The sequence below is a fragment of the Lepidochelys kempii genome, chromosome 11 (assembly GCF_965140285.1).
Source record: "Lepidochelys kempii isolate rLepKem1 chromosome 11, rLepKem1.hap1, whole genome shotgun sequence".
Lineage (NCBI taxonomy): Eukaryota > Metazoa > Chordata > Testudines > Cheloniidae > Lepidochelys > Lepidochelys kempii.
This window is the reverse complement of record NC_136390.1, coordinates 14,195,176-14,210,108: the sequence shown is the minus strand read 5'-3', so window position 1 is coordinate 14,210,108 and position 14,933 is coordinate 14,195,176. Positions and strand designations below refer to the sequence as shown.

At 44.9% G+C, this 14,933-nt stretch overlaps 2 protein-coding genes and 1 long non-coding RNA gene across 5 annotated transcripts in view; 2 read left to right on the top strand and 1 right to left on the bottom strand.

The window, feature by feature from the left end:
• Positions 1-1,242, top strand: part of LOC144930948 (uncharacterized) — a 238,306-nt gene extending 237,064 nt beyond the window's left edge. Inside the window, exon 5 of one of the 2 annotated variants that reach the window (XR_013636462.1) lies at positions 801-1,242. This is a non-coding gene — a long non-coding RNA (uncharacterized LOC144930948). Of the gene's footprint in view, positions 1-655; positions 719-800 lie in introns of those variants that run through there. The other variant, XR_013636463.1, reaches the window with a different exon arrangement.
• Positions 1,243-6,097: 4,855 nt separating this feature from the next.
• Positions 6,098-12,070, bottom strand: EN1 (engrailed homeobox 1). Of its 2 annotated transcripts, XR_012154209.2 has the most exons (3): positions 11,369-12,070; positions 6,385-6,969; positions 6,098-6,195 (listed from the first exon to the last, which is right to left on the bottom strand). XR_012154209.2 is itself a non-coding variant. In XM_073305242.2 (2 exons), the coding sequence occupies exons 1-2, from the start codon at positions 12,039-12,041 to the stop codon at positions 6,653-6,655; spliced, it is 990 nt and encodes a 329-aa protein (XP_073161343.1). In that variant the 5' UTR covers positions 12,042-12,070; the 3' UTR covers positions 6,098-6,652. The 2 variants fall into 2 exon arrangements, 1 of the variants encoding a protein (XP_073161343.1); XM_073305242.2 differs by having other exon boundaries at positions 6,098-6,969.
• The window catches only part of MARCO (macrophage receptor with collagenous structure), an 85,057-nt gene continuing 81,654 nt past the window's right edge, over positions 11,531-14,933 (top strand). Inside the window, exon 1 of the mRNA XM_073305237.2 lies at positions 11,531-11,862. The gene's annotated coding sequence lies outside the window, so the exon portion shown is untranslated. The remainder of the gene's footprint in view (positions 11,863-14,933) is intronic.

The following is a 14,933-nucleotide window of genomic DNA, read 5'->3' as shown; positions in this document are numbered from 1 at the left end:
TATTATGCAATATTTCATAGTTAGGTGTGTTACAAAACAAATAAAAACACCTGTTTTAAAGCACATCCCCCCCCACCCACACATACACAAGCCCCGGAGCAGAGCTATATTAATATATATTTGGTAGCTTTTTGGGTAAAAGTTGTTTGATCTATATCTGAACTATTACTTATTGGGAAAAGAAAAAAAAACATGGTTTGCTAATATTCTCGGTTAAAAAAAGAGAACAGTCTTTGTTTTAGCCTGGCTTCGGGCTTCTGCGAAGCGCAGAGCTCACAAGGATTTTAACTTCCTAGGAGTTATTGCTACGTGTTTCTTCTCCTAAGGAAATTTGTAATGCATCCTAGAAATTAAGAGCAATCTGACAGCTGTTTCCAAAGGGTATAAAAGGATGGGTGACCTTGAATACATATTTGTTGTTCTTGGGAATTCTGTACAAAATATTTGTCACCCTGATAGTCCATTTTACCCTTCGGAGGTTTCTGCAGTAGTCCAAGCTGGTGTCATGTTTTATAGCTCTTTAATTTTTTTTTTAAAATTAAGGCTTTTGAAACAAATTCTTTGCAGCAAATACTTCCTTGAATGCATTTTTTAACCCAAAGTAGAACCACCTCCACGGTTTCTTTTTGAACTAGTTTTCTTTTCCTCCCTCAAGCAAGAGACCGGATTGTTCGGGAATCAAAACACTCGCAGCTCTCAAGATAAACCTCATTAGAAATCATTGTAATTGGGATTGTGAAATCTGACCTTTGACCTGTAAAGATAGGTTTCACAATAATGTCTGCTTTGATTCCTGGAAGGAGGCACAAAGGAACAAGCTCCCTGACAGAAGTCATCGGTAGATGCACCTCCAAATGAAGCTGGCTTTAAAAAGAAAGAAAGAAAGAAAAGGAACGCGTGTCCTTCGCCAAGACCAAGGGCCCATCTCCATTATTTTCAGCACCCATTTGAATATGTAAAATACCAGGTTATTGATCTGAGCCCCTATTGTACGCTTCATTCCATGTGTTATCCCCTCAAATGAAGGCAGGAGATGAAGTAAAACTTTCAGTCCTAGGAGGATATTGGCACCATTAGCGCTTGGGCGGAGGGGGGCCTCCTGAGAAAGGAAAATGGGAAGAGAGTTTTCATATGGAATTTGGTGTTATGGTTCTCAGTGCCATGGGGCCAGTGGTGTCCCTGAAAGCTATTGGCAGTCAGCTGATTTCTCCTGCTGGGTTTTGAACTATCTAATTTCTTTAATCAGCAAAAGGGGGGCGGGGGTGAGGTTAATCTGCTGGATATTAAAAAAATACCTCTGGGAGATAAAGGGGTGCAGTGATGATATGACCCTAATTTTCTATTTGAGGGGGGGAGGGGGAAACACCAGGTTTCTGAAGCTAAGTAGATTTTCCAGCAAGCTTGAGCTGCCTGGCCTGTTTTGGCCTTTCACTTGCACCTGAGCTATAGAACTTCAAAGTGCCACGTTGGGATGAAAGAATTGTGCCCTGTGTTAAGGATTCGGCTTCCATGTGTGCCGTGGCTGCGTGTTACACTGAAGCAAGGGGTAGATCAAAATGCCCACAAACGAAAATATAATCTGAAGACACCCGGGCGCTGCAGAGGAGAGAGGGCTACCTTGCTGTTTGGGCTATTTTGTCGGGCTCTAAACTTTTACTGCTGATGTGAGGAAGTTATGTAATGCAGCCCATCCAATCACACCTGGTTCATGTCAGATTATAAAGTCAGAGAACTCCTGCTATGAAAACTATTTGCTTGGAGACCTGTTAACCTCTCAGCCTCGAGAACCCTGTTTCCACCAGATCTCTAAAAGCCTGTGCAGTGTATACGTATAAGTAGTCAAACACTTGCGTGTGATTGTGTGTGGGCGTGTAAGGTGGTATTATATATTCATAGCTACACATGTTATTCCCCAACATATGTGATGGATAGGAAATGAAATCTTTTACCAGGTGGCTCCAAATGGCAGCTATCGAATCCTTGTTCGGTATAGCATTTTATTTATGTAATGGACCTGCTGACTAAAGAAGGATCAATGATTGTTAAATATATAGTTGTGTCGTATTTAACTTAAATTTAATTCTGATGGTGAGATAAGATGTGTCCGATCCTGCTTCCATTTAAATGACTGGCTAAACTCTACTTCAGGAAGGGGGGAATTGATCTGTCTGTGTGTAAACTATATCTGGTGCAAGATCGTCAATATATACGTGTGCATTTGGTTGTACCATGATTGGAAAAAAATTATAAAAAGTATCATTACACTAAAAAGCCTTGCTTGTTTAAATAATCCTCTTTCTTCTTCCTTTTAATCTGGTCTATGTTTTCCTGTCTTCCTTATTCATGATTTCTCCAGCTTCGCTGAGCTTGGATGGACACTTAGTGGTGAAGAAATTCTTTATTCCTTTTGTGACTCCCAAAGTACGTAAGATTTTGGCTACTTGTGCCTTCTCGGAGGCACATTCTACCTTTACTTTTCAAATGTAAATATTACCTGTTCCTTTCCATCCGCTGATGAGATGAGCCTAAAACGTTATTATATAATAACTAGGTTTTCTCTGTGTGCGAAAGGTCTCTTCCCACCGACTTGGAGTAAACAAAAAGTTTCGGCTTTCAAAATACTCCTTACATTTAATGCTACGACGTAAATTCATAATACTCTATTCTTCTAGGGCCCTCTAAGTATAGAAGACTACAATGGGATAACAATCTCTGAAATAAAAGGTTAATATCATAAATTTCCCTCGGGCAACAGAGGACACCGTTTAATAAATGTGTTGCACTAAGATTCGTGATAAGGGAATAAACCTGTGTCTATTATGTAGCCTTATTTTTAAAAAGAAATCTGTATTGAAATCTAAAGGGCGGGGGCAGTGCTCGATGGGAGAGAAAATATGCAGGAATCGTCTGAGGAGGAATAACAGCATCAATAGTAAGTAAAGAAATAAATAACCAACCGTCAGCCGGCATTATTGGAGACTTGCTGGTTGAGCTGTATATCCCAGCTCTTTAGGGAGAGTAATTAGACGATTTTAAAAAGAAATTACATTTTCTCATCTACAGCTCCAGGGAAAGTGCGTGCGAGAGGATAAGAGAAACCCAGAGAGCCGCATTTAGACTGGAGACTTTTCTTTTCTTTTCTTTCTTTCTTTCTTTTTTTTTTTTTTGGTCCTCTCCCATATGTGCAGGACAGCACGCTGTTCCTTAACCTTCCTCCCAGCCCAGCCTATATAATAGCAAATAAAAGGAGGGGTGTGGTGTCTGGGTGGGGTTTAATTTACCTCTTCGGTAAATAATCCTGTGGCAAGGAGGCGAGGAAATAGCTGTGATGACCGGGGGGGTCAGTAACATGCGATCCTGTCTCATATTGGCAGATGTGGGGGGTGACCACTTCTGTTTTGCAAAGTCGGATGCTTGCTTTGGGCGGGGGGGGGGCCGCGAAGGGGGAAAGGAAGGGTGCGTCTCAAAAGGCGCTGAGCCACAAACCAGGGCCGTGAGCTCCCCCCAGGCTTGCTTCCTGTTCTCTGCCTGGAGTCGATATTGTTTGGACTTTAGGCGACAGATAGTTTTCTGCCGTGCAGAAGAGGATTTCAGTTTATGACCCAGTACTTTCAAAATCTAGATATTAAGCACTTCAGAGGGCGCCCCCCGACATTGATTTCAACCCAGAAGCAGTTTAGGACTTTTTCAAGTCACGCTCGGCCTGCCTCGCACAGAGATCGGCTTCCCGAGGATGGCAAGAGGGAAGGCTTAGAAGTAGCAACTTGACCAGCCAGTTTTCATGCCCAAACCTGAAGTGATCCTGTCGTGAAGAGTGAAAGAATATATTCCCGCCGAGCCCAACTTGAATGGGAAGCGACGGGATCCAAAGAGGTTAATAACTCTTTGTCCAGCACGTTGTCAAAACCACAGCTCAGCCCCTGATCATTTCCAGTCCCGGACGTGGGGGGCACAGACAGCTTCCAAATGCTTGCCTCAACATAATGGAAGGATCTTTAGCCCTGCCATGTCCTCTAAAGCCTAGAGCTGTAGACAGAAGGGGGGGGGGGGAATGGCCATGGTCAATGCAAAGCGTGGCTCTGCTTTACAATATGCACCATCCATACCTTTCAATTGGCCCTTATTGTCAGGGATGCCTGGCCTTGAGTCCGCCTCAAGATACCGCAGCAGATGAGCTGCTTCCCGCTCCGGATCCTGGCAGCCCAGCCCAGAAGCGAAAACATGATCACTTTCAAAGCGGCCAGAAGTACCCCATTCGAAATGTCTGTCCAGCTCTTTGTACATGCGGCTAGTGTGGTTGTGTTTTAAGGCGTCTCCTCTGGAGGGTGCGTTATTTGTTCTAACACTGGGGTGACATCTACGTCTGAACCCCTTGAACGGGGGCACTTTGTGCCCATCAGTCAGCGGATTCGGACTAAAGAAATAGACCCGCTATGAGTATGAAGTTTCTATGCGGAGTTCTGCCGTTGTTTTCTGCTAACACCTAGGGCGCTCTAGGTATATTTTATACACTCGGTGAGCTTCATAAAAGTTGCGTGGTTGGGTTTATAAATTGGATCGCACACATTGAGCTGAGGCATTTTTGCTACCCTGTGGGTCCAAGCCCTGTGTGGTAAACGCACATACACTCTGCGAAAAGCCAGTAATTATTATGGTTACATATTGAACCAAAACTTAACATATGAATGCTATACTTACGCTCAGTAACCTGTGATTACATTTATTTTCTATAATTTCCTAGCCTTCCTGTGTATTCATGCCTGCCCCGGAGTTTTGCCAAATTCAACCCGTTGCAGGGTGAAGACAAGACAAAAGGGGAGGGGGGGACGGGATATAAACCAAGGAACCAGAAAGGTGAGGAGGCATTTCGTCCAACTGATGCACTGAGAGGAAGGGCTGGGTCCATGTTGCAGACACACACTCTCACATCTTCTGCAGTTTCCACGGTATGCATCAGATGAAGTGAGCTGTAGCTCACGAAAGCTTATGCTCAAATAAATTGGCTAGTCTCTAAGGTGCCACAAGTCCTCCTTTTCTTTTTACTCTCAGATCAGTAGGTGAAACAGAGGAAAAGGCTGGAGAAGTCTTTAAAAAAAATTTCACAATGAAGAAACCGCATAAAATGTGCAGGACAAAAAAATGCAAACAGTGCGGCGTCCTCTCTGAGCCATTTCATGGCACAGTCACCGGGACACACAATTACCACTGACTTCACACATTAACCAGTGGCCACAAAGCAACCAGCCAAATTAAACCTGACTTCTCTTCTTAATACGACTGTCTGTTGAGAGCAGAATTTACCCATCTGGTCATACTGTTAATTCAATGGCCGTCTTGTGGCCTCCCTCCCGCCCCCATGAAATAATTTCCGTGGGCGTGGTGGTGGTTTTTTTTAAAGTCCCTTAAGTGACTGGATTTACTTTAAAACTGAAATGGCTGAGATAAAGGCTGAGGACAGAGTGAAAGTACCATTCATTAGGAGATGCTGCTAAGCAACCGACTGCAAAGTAATGATCGTTTTCACTCTAGCCTCTGTATCCTGCCCTGGAAAAAAAAAACACACACAACTCCTCTGTGAAAATTCAATATGGGACGACACTGATCTCAAGGAGCTGTCAGACAAATTCCTTTTCAACACGTTCTGGAGCCCTAAACATCCAGAAGGCTGCATGACATTTTCCTGAAGGTGCAGCTGATGTGTTATGATGAGGTGGGTTTTATGTCCTGTAAAAAAGCAAAAGAAACGCAAGGGGGGGGGGGAGCAGAGGACGACGACGACTGAGGCATGATTTAGATTTAAAAAAAAAACACACCTTCCTTTTTGAGTAAGACAGTAGTGTGCTTGGCAATTTCATGGCAGAGGCACCGGGACACACAATTACCACTGACTTCACACATTAACCAGTGGCCACAAAGCAACCAGCCAAATTAAACAGTAGCTCCGATTTCTAAAGGGTTCAGTTGGGAACTAAAAATGGATTCGCACTTTCTGTAAGGGTGGTTAGCCAATCGCTATCCTAATCAATTAAAAAAAAACCACACAAATCATCAAGCTGTGATTATATATATAAATAAGAACAGCCAGTCTGTATCCTGAACACAGTCTACACTTTATTTCAGACTACAGATTTCTGAACATAATAAAATCTTTGGCTTGTAGCGGCGGGTTCAGGCTCGCAGTCAGTGGATCCAATTCTTCGGGGGGGGGGGGGAGAGACGGAAATTCACACGAAAAATAAAAGAAAAATTCGGGAGTCAGACATTTACTTGAAAACAAGAGGCAACGACATCAGAAAAAGAAAACAAACAAAAAAACAAACAAAAGAGAGACAGAGAGGAAGAGAAACTGTCCAGCAAATAGAGATCGCTACACATATTTCTTACCTGAAATTAAATATATACAAGGTCATATGATGTTTGGCTATATAGAGATAATTTTTGTAAGTGTTCGGGTTTTTTTTTTTAATTGGAGTCCTTATACTATGGATAGACAATAGATTTGATTTTAAATAGCACCTGTCCAAAGTCCCCTTCAGTATGTCACTTTTCACTGTTAAGTCCTTTTTATTTCATTTTCCTTTCCTGGCAATAATAATAATAATAATAATAATAATTAATAATAATCAATGCGGACTGGGGCGGGGGTTGCTGACTACTCGCTCTCCTCTTTGTCCTGCACCGTGGTCGTGGAATGGTTGTACAGTCCCTGGGCCATGAGATGAAGAGCCAGGCCGTTCTTGATGCCCGTGGCTTTCTTGATTTTGGCCCGCTTGTTCTGGAACCAGATCTTGATCTGGGATTCGTTCAGGCTGAGTTCCTGGGCCAGGGTCTGCCGCCTCTGCTCCGTGATGTAGCGGTTGGCCTGGAACTCCGCCTTGAGTCTCTGCAGCTGCTCGGCAGTGAAGGCTGTTCGAGGCCGCTTGTCCTCCTTCTCGTTCTTCTTCTTCTTCAGTTTCCGGGTCCGCGGACCTAGGGACAGAGACCGACAGAAACAGGGGGGCGGGGAGGAGGAGAAGAGAGAAAAAAAGGGGGGATAGCTGTTTGAAATGCATCCTCGGATGTGAAATGTGCGATCCCTCCGTTCCTCACCCCTGGGCAAAGCTTCCTCCTCACGGGGCGCAGCCCCCCGCTTCCCCAGCATTTGCTTTATTCCCATACCCCTCTGCCTGTCCTTGAGGCAGAGCCTTCTCATTGGCATCAGTTTGCAATAAAAATGGCCGACTTATTCATTTTTCTCCCCCCCCCCCCCCAAAAAAAAAATAATGGCCGCCAAAAGCAGGCCATCAAATTGCTTTCTATAGTGGGTGATGAGGGGGTTATTTAGGGGGAAGGTGTTTCTTCCCCCCTCACCTACCCACAGTGTAATTCACGTTTATGTTCAGAATAAAGGCTAAGTTGGGGGAAAACCTGGCAAGTTAAAACCAGCAGTGGCTTGAGGGTTTTAACAGTTAATTCTCATTATAGAGGGACCCTACGCGGAAAATTCGCTGAGTTGTGGCCCTAGATAAATATACTGAGGGCACAATGAGCTCCGGCACTGATTTAAAAGGACCAAATAATCTACCCAAAATAATAACTAATAGGAGGTGAGCTAATGTATTATCATTAGTCTACTTGTGAGCCTCGTTATTTGTGTTACTCCAAATCTAGTCTCCGTGGTGTAGGTAAGAAAGTCTGTTTTGTTTGGGCAAAACTGGATAACTCAAAACATGTATATCGTGGATCGTGACAGGACAAATCTTTGTATTTGCCCCCCCACACACACACACACACACCGCTTCAAATGAAACGGACGCGGGGATGAAAATATAAACCCCATTGATGTGCCCCCAACAAACTCCATTCCACTCGTAAGATCTTTTTGAAGCAAGAGGATCATGACAGGCCAGACAGCACAGAAACAGACTGTCTGAAGATTCTCTGTTTTAATTTAAAATTCCGGAATCCGAGAGCTCAAATAAACCCCTGCGAATATTTAGACCGCAAACTTAATGTTTTGCAACCCTCTGTGAAATAATCAGAGATATCTCCTGCCGTTCTGCAAACCTGACGGGAGGCGCACCAAACATCACCTTTCCTTTTTCGGTCACCTCTGAACGCCTGATCCTGCGAAAATACCCCATTTGCCCCCATGTCCTCGACTAATCCGTTACAAAAGGAAACGAATTCTATCTCGGGCGTCCTATCGCGCTTCTTTTGGGGGGGAGGGTTGTACCAGAGCGCGCCCCACTTGCAAAGAGGGTGCAGTCAAGTCAAGACGAGAAGACGCCGTTGCACAAAAGATAGATACACAAACACACACACACACACGCTGCGCTGTCTCTGAACACGCCACCTAAGGGGGGTTCCGTTAACCCGAGGAGTTGGAACAGCGAAGTGGAGTTCATTTGCGGAGCGCGCATCTCCACCCCCCTCTGATAAATACATTCAAACTCCTCACTGAAGCCGGAGGGATTGCTCCATACACAGCTAGCTTTGGGCTAGCTGGAAGAAAAGTGCCCCTGTAATCTAAACTGGCCCCGCGTTCCTGGAAAATCCCCCACCACCTTGCTCAGTTTTGACGAACACGAATTTTAGACAAGCCCTGCAGAGAAATGGAAATACTTCCCCTGCCGCCTAGTGTGTTAGTATAAACTAATACTAAACAGGATCACAATAAAGACTCGCCACCGTTAACGAACAAGCTCATTCTGGATCGCTCCTGTTTTCAGGGCAGCGTGCGCATTATCGCAGAGTAAATGGTATTTATTCCATCACTCGTCCGAGTGACTGTTCAAATCCATTGGCTTTATAGATGTTAATTTAACAGAAAATCTCCCTCCTCTCCCTTTCCCTCTGTTTCTAAAGAGAAGTGGGGATATTATAACGAATAGGGGGAAACGCACATTTGTATCCGTGTGGAATGCGTTTTAAATGGATTGCAGATTGTATATTTCAGTTCTGCCTCTCTCGGCAGGACACTTGGATCATCCGAATGAGTTACTTCTCCTGTTTATAGTCTCATTGGAAACCCTCCCCTTATTAATGGTCAAATCGGGCTTTTCAGGCCTTTCTTTAAAGGTATAAATGGAAACCTCTGAACTTGAAACACCGATAGTATGTGCGGGTGTAAAAATAAAAGGCTCTGGCACCAGAAAAGTATTCCCAAAGGCAAGGTGAATGCTCAGAGCTGATATGTAGTCATCTAGAAACAGATTGATAAAGGGTAAATCCAAGAGGATGGAAAGCATAAGGCTGGCTTTGCAGGCTGTTGCATTTTGACTTCCAAACAAATCCTGTGAAAGGGGTTTTTTTAGGGAGGAATTTAAAACAATTTCTGAAAACCTCAAGGTTTTGATCCAAAGCAGGTCAAGAGCTGGGGAATCCAAATTTTAGGGAGACAGTCTCCCCTCACCCACCCACCCACAGTCCCAGATACCTAGGGGAGGAAGACAGTAGGCTTCCTAGCTGAGAGTAGGCCTAAAGCTCATCTCACAGGGCTGGTTTGTTTGTCTCAGAGATCTCAGGGCACGTTTAGGGAACCCGGGGGAATATATATTAATATATATTAATCCCCGCTTTATCCAGTTTACTAAAGGGGGGGGGTAATAAATCTCTTATCACATTATCTCCTGGTTGTTCCAGACCCTGCAGAGGCTGCTTTGAAAAAATTGCACCGATCTGATCTCAGCTCCTTTCCCTTTGGAAACTGAAATTTGCCATTGTAATAAAACAGCAATTCTGAAGGGGGGTGCACGATATATACACTTATACCTAGATAAAGTTATAGATATATTCAGCCCCTGGTCCTCGGCTAGCCAGAGCTGCACCACATACCAGTCAGGGGAACACAGGGCCAGAGCCAAGCGCAACAAAGAGAACGGTGCACATTCCCAGCGGAGGTCTCTGGGACTGGGTGCCAGAGAGGAGATTTTGCAAAAGGAAAGTGTAAAATACTTTGCATGTGGCGGCATTGGGAAATGGTAATAAAATCATTGCCCTGCCCAAGGCCGAGAGCTAGGAAGGCAAGAGCCTGACAACTCAATCAATCCCTTTAGTCAATCAAACTGGCTTTTCTGAGTTTCAAGTCGCTGGACGTGTCAATAACAGTAGGAATCTAGATGACTCTGGCTGATAGCAGCAAATTGATCACTTTCCGTGGACGGAGCTAATAAAGGGAAGGAGCACAAGAGAGAGTGAGTTAGCTAGCCACCAGCCGGGCATTTGGGCTAGCTCGCCACTCCTCTGCCTTCCCCGGCCCTGGCCCTTGCTCCCACCAAAGTGGGTTGATTCTTATTCTGTTTTATTATTAAGCTTACTCTCCCCCACCCCCGCCGGTTTGGACGAAGGTTTGCGGCCAGAAACGCTGTCTCGTTGGGGAACTTCCTTGCCCGGGACTTTTCCGGAGCAGTCTGATCTACATTCCTCTCCTCTAGCCACAAGCTGGACTGGGAGGTAATTCTGGGAGACCCTTTAAAAGTGACCCGGGTCACCTGATTTGTTCCATGTCAACATAATTAAAATAAGCAAACGGAACGCTAAAGGGACTTGCAAGAAAATAACAAGCAGCAGCAGAAATATCTCCGGTCCCAGAGAATCTGATCTTGTTTTTTTCTTTTTCTTTGTTTCAGAATATTTTCTTCCCATCTTTTTTGAGAGGGGGAGGGGGAAATAAATTCCCCAAACAATAGCAGATATTATCCTTAAGAAAAGAAAGCTCCTTGGCCGCTAAAACCTAGAACGAACATAAAACCCCGCTTGTCAATATGCGACCTACAGGCCTGGTTTTCTTTTGCTCTGGGAGAGGCCCATTTTGCTTTCCCATAACAGAAACATTTTTGCCTGAAAGCATTTCTCTCATCCGCCCCTTCTTTCTGCCTTTCAGAACCGTACCCCACCCCCAACACCCTTTCAAATATATAATACGTTCAACATGTGTCTCTGATCTCCCCCTCCCATTCTCCCCCCCACTCATCAGCACACAATAAAAATAAAAAATCTACTGCCTTGCTTCACAGCTACTGTATCTGTACTCCCAGTCCCAACCGAATCGGAATAAAAAGCCCCCCACCCCGGTGAAATATGCCAGATCTGGCCTCCTGCATCAGAATTCGGGAGTTTATGGGGGGGAGGGCGGAAAGTTGGGGCAAGAGGAAAAGATTTCCCCGTGCCCCCCACCCCAAATCATGTAATCCCGAGCGCGGAGGGCTTGGCTGTGTGACCCAAACACCCCCAGGCTCTATAGCATTGCTCTTTTTTTTTTTTAATACAAATAAAAAATAAAAAACCTACAGACGCTAAAGAAGGGAGCGGGGGGGGGAGAGAAAAAAGAAAAGCCACGGCGTATTATGTAACAGCTAACCGGTGCGATCAGCGAAGTGGTTCTTACCCGAAGACGGTCTGTCTGAATACCTAGTGCAGTAAACCCAGGCAGGCCATACTAGAGGCTGCTGAGAATCGCTCTTTACAACAGGTCCTCCATTATTAGAGCCCATGAGCAGGATGGCGGGGTTGGCGCGCTCCCCAGACTTCGCCGGGTTAGTTCCACTCCCTTCGGAGGGTGGCTTGGCGGCCGCTACCGCTGCTGCTGCCGCGGCGGGGTTCGCTTTAGAGGCAGCAGCTGCAGCAGGAGGCGCCGAGGAGGAGCTGTCGGGGTTACAGTTTGAATCCGGGCAAAGGAGAGAGGACGGGTTGGATGGCCTCGTTATCAGTGGGTTGGCGTTTTCTCTACCTGGTGTCTGACCGCGATCTCGGTCTCTGTCCCGGCCGCCGCCGCCACCACCTCCTCCTCCTCCCGCCGCCGCCGCTCCGCCGACGATCAGCAGCGTCTCTTTCTTGCAGCCAAAGTCCGGCCTCAAGATGTTGTCGATGAAAAAGTTGGTGGTGCGATGGGGCTGCGGCGGCGGCTGGTGGTGGGGCATGGGCAGGAGGCAGGGCGCTGCGGGCGAGGAAGGTGCGTGGCTGGGGGAGACGGGGACGCTTTCTCCATCGCTGCTGCCGCTGCCGCTGCTGCTGGTGGTAGCAGAGTCTCGGTGACTTTTACTGTCCGGCTGCTCTTCCATAATCAGCCCCCGCCACGGAGATCGCTGCCTTTCCCTCCCCCCCTCCCCCCGACACGCGCTTTTTATTCCCACCCCAGTGGGTGGTGGGGTGAAAAAAAAACACCCACAAATAAAATCCACTTGTTGGCTTGGATCTGACCTAGAGAGATGGGTTGGTGGTGGGGTTTGTTTGCTTGTTGTTGTTGTTTGTTTGTTTGTTTTTAAAGGCAGCTAGATCCAAAAGCACGGAGACACACTGGAGCGAATTGGGTTTTGGATTCGTTTGCAATTACCTGCTATTTCCACCACCACCCAATAAAATAAAAGAACAAAGCAGCTTCCCCCCCCCACGCCCGCCCCCCCCCCTCCCCGAATCGCCTTTAAAATCTACCCATCTGCCTACAAATACTGTAGGTTTTGGTTTCCCCAAGTGTCATACTCTGCTTTGCCCACAGATCAGGCTTGGCAGAGTCTTCCAGCGCCAGCTTGCACAGCGCCTGGGTATTTTTTTTTTTAAATTTTTTTAAGCAAATCTCTGACAGCTCCGATCTTTGCAACAAACTCTCCCTAAAAAATCGCTCAGCCACACTTTTTTCATTCGAACCGGAAGCACGTGAGGCTGGCCCGCACGTGGAACGAGCCAATGGGGAGCGGGAGATCTCTCTGAGACCCCTGACGTCCGCCAATCGCATGCCTCGGAATTTTGCGGATAAATAATCCGTGGGGTTGGATAAATCGGAGGGAGTTCAGCGCTCTTCCCTGCGCATCCATCCCAGGCGCTGCTCCCACCCACCCCTGCGTGGGGCTATTTATTTATTTATATTTGCTGGAAGCAAATATAAAATCAACTCCATAAACAACTTGTTCAAGTAATGTAGGATTACGTACGTGTTTAACCCATGCGACAGGCAGGCACTGGAAGTGTTGATGGCAAATACTTCGTAAAAGTGATTTTCTTTCTTTCTTTCTTTCTTTCTTTCTTTCTTTCTTTCTTTCTTTCTTTCTTTCTTTCTTTCTTTCTTTCTTTTTCTCAAAAACTCCTCTCCACTTTATTTTCGTTGCTATTATTGTCGGAGAACAAGTTATTAAAGAGAGAGAGAGAGAGAGAGAGTTGGGTGTCTTGATTTGTCTCATGTTGAAACTTTTTTAAAAGGAAAAAAATGTAATTGCAAAATTGGAGTGGGTTTATTTTTTATTATTTTGTTTTTTTCCTGAATGTTAGGAGACAGGTTAGAGATGAATTTGTGACATCCTTTTTTGCAACAGTAGATGAGGTTCTCAGGGGTTCTACTGAACTAAACAGGCAGGTTAAATGTATTAACAACAAAAATAACAGCAACAGTGGATCTATAGTTTTCCGGAGCTAATAATTTCTAAAAATTGATTTATAAATATCTTAACCTCGATGTTAGCGTTTGAGTTAATACTCTAGGAACACAAAGTCTGTGATTCAAAATGCTCGTGCAAAGTTTTTGCTAATGTTTATGTATTTTCTCACCTGTGATGGACAAGTTTTTAAACATTTAGACACAGAAGCGAATAACCATTTTGTTCCATAACCAGTAGAATTAAAACATAACTGACGTGGTGAATTCAGTGTTGGCTCGGCGTTGGGAGTATTTTGAAGATGTATGAATGAATACAAAGTTACAAGATTACTACACTTCCAGTTCCTCTATTACCTTATTTAAACTAGCTATTCATCGTCTTTTTTTTTTTTCAAGTTAAGTTTCCAGATTGCTCTTACACAAAATAATTCAAACAGGGTTATTTAGTCAAAACAAACTGCAAACATCGGCCGTTTTCTGCTTATATCTGCAGGCGTTATTGATAACTGTCCTTTGTCATTTTGTTTTTGACATGGTGGTTTGAAATAGTATTTCCCAGGTCTGGTCCTTTCTGACGTCGCAGGAAAGTTTGCACCGCCAGCGAAAGATGGAAGTTGTTGTCTTAATGTTAGGAATGAATTCTAAAAACAAATTGCAGATGGAGTGGGTCATGGACTCGGGGTTCGGGTCTTGCAAGGATGCAGAATTGGTGTCTACATCTGTGTCAGCCGCTCACAAACATTATACATCTTCGGGTCTGCAGGGATAACGAAGTGGGACCATGTTTACAGCGCTTTGCGTCACGTGACGTGAAATATTTTTATTATTATTAAATAACTCCCTGTTCCCTTCGCTGATTGACTCGTAATTTAGAAATCAGCTTTGATCGTTTCAATCTCGCTTTGCTTTTTTTTTTTTTTTTTTTTTGAGTAAACCTGGCGGAGTCAGTCAAAGCAGCGAGCAGTGAGAGTCCTAACCCAGTGCTGACAAATAACTGAAGTTGCTTTGGACAGAGCTGCAGGGCGTTTGGATGGGATGGGACTCCATAAACCAGAAGGGTGTAATTGAAAGAGGTCATTGTTACCAATAATTGAATTCGATGCCTCACAGTGTCCGAAAAAGGGCCCGATGCTTTTCGGGGAGCTGTTTTGTGTGTGTGTGCGCGCATTTTGTATATATACGCAGGGCACAGTTGGTTATTTTCCCTATAGGGGAGACATTGCCAAATTGTTACCTCCAGCCACACAGTCCCTTCTAAAATAATAGCTGGCATAACACAATCAGCGCTGGAATCAATATCCTGATCCCCAATTAAATGAAAGTTAAAGCCCCACGCATTCACAATATCAGATCATTTACTCGCGCCGAAATTGGGTTTATTTATATTTAAGTTAGCAAAATTGAAATCTTTATCCCAAAAGCGAGCGTGGGTACTTAATTAAATTCTAATTAGGACACTATCAATATCCCATTTAGCCACGTAGCCTTTGTGAGCTCCAGTCCCTTTCAGAGCTCTAAATGGGTGCTGGCTGCCTTATCTCGCCTGCAAGAGACGCCTTGAGAAGGGCTGCAAAAGATAATTTAT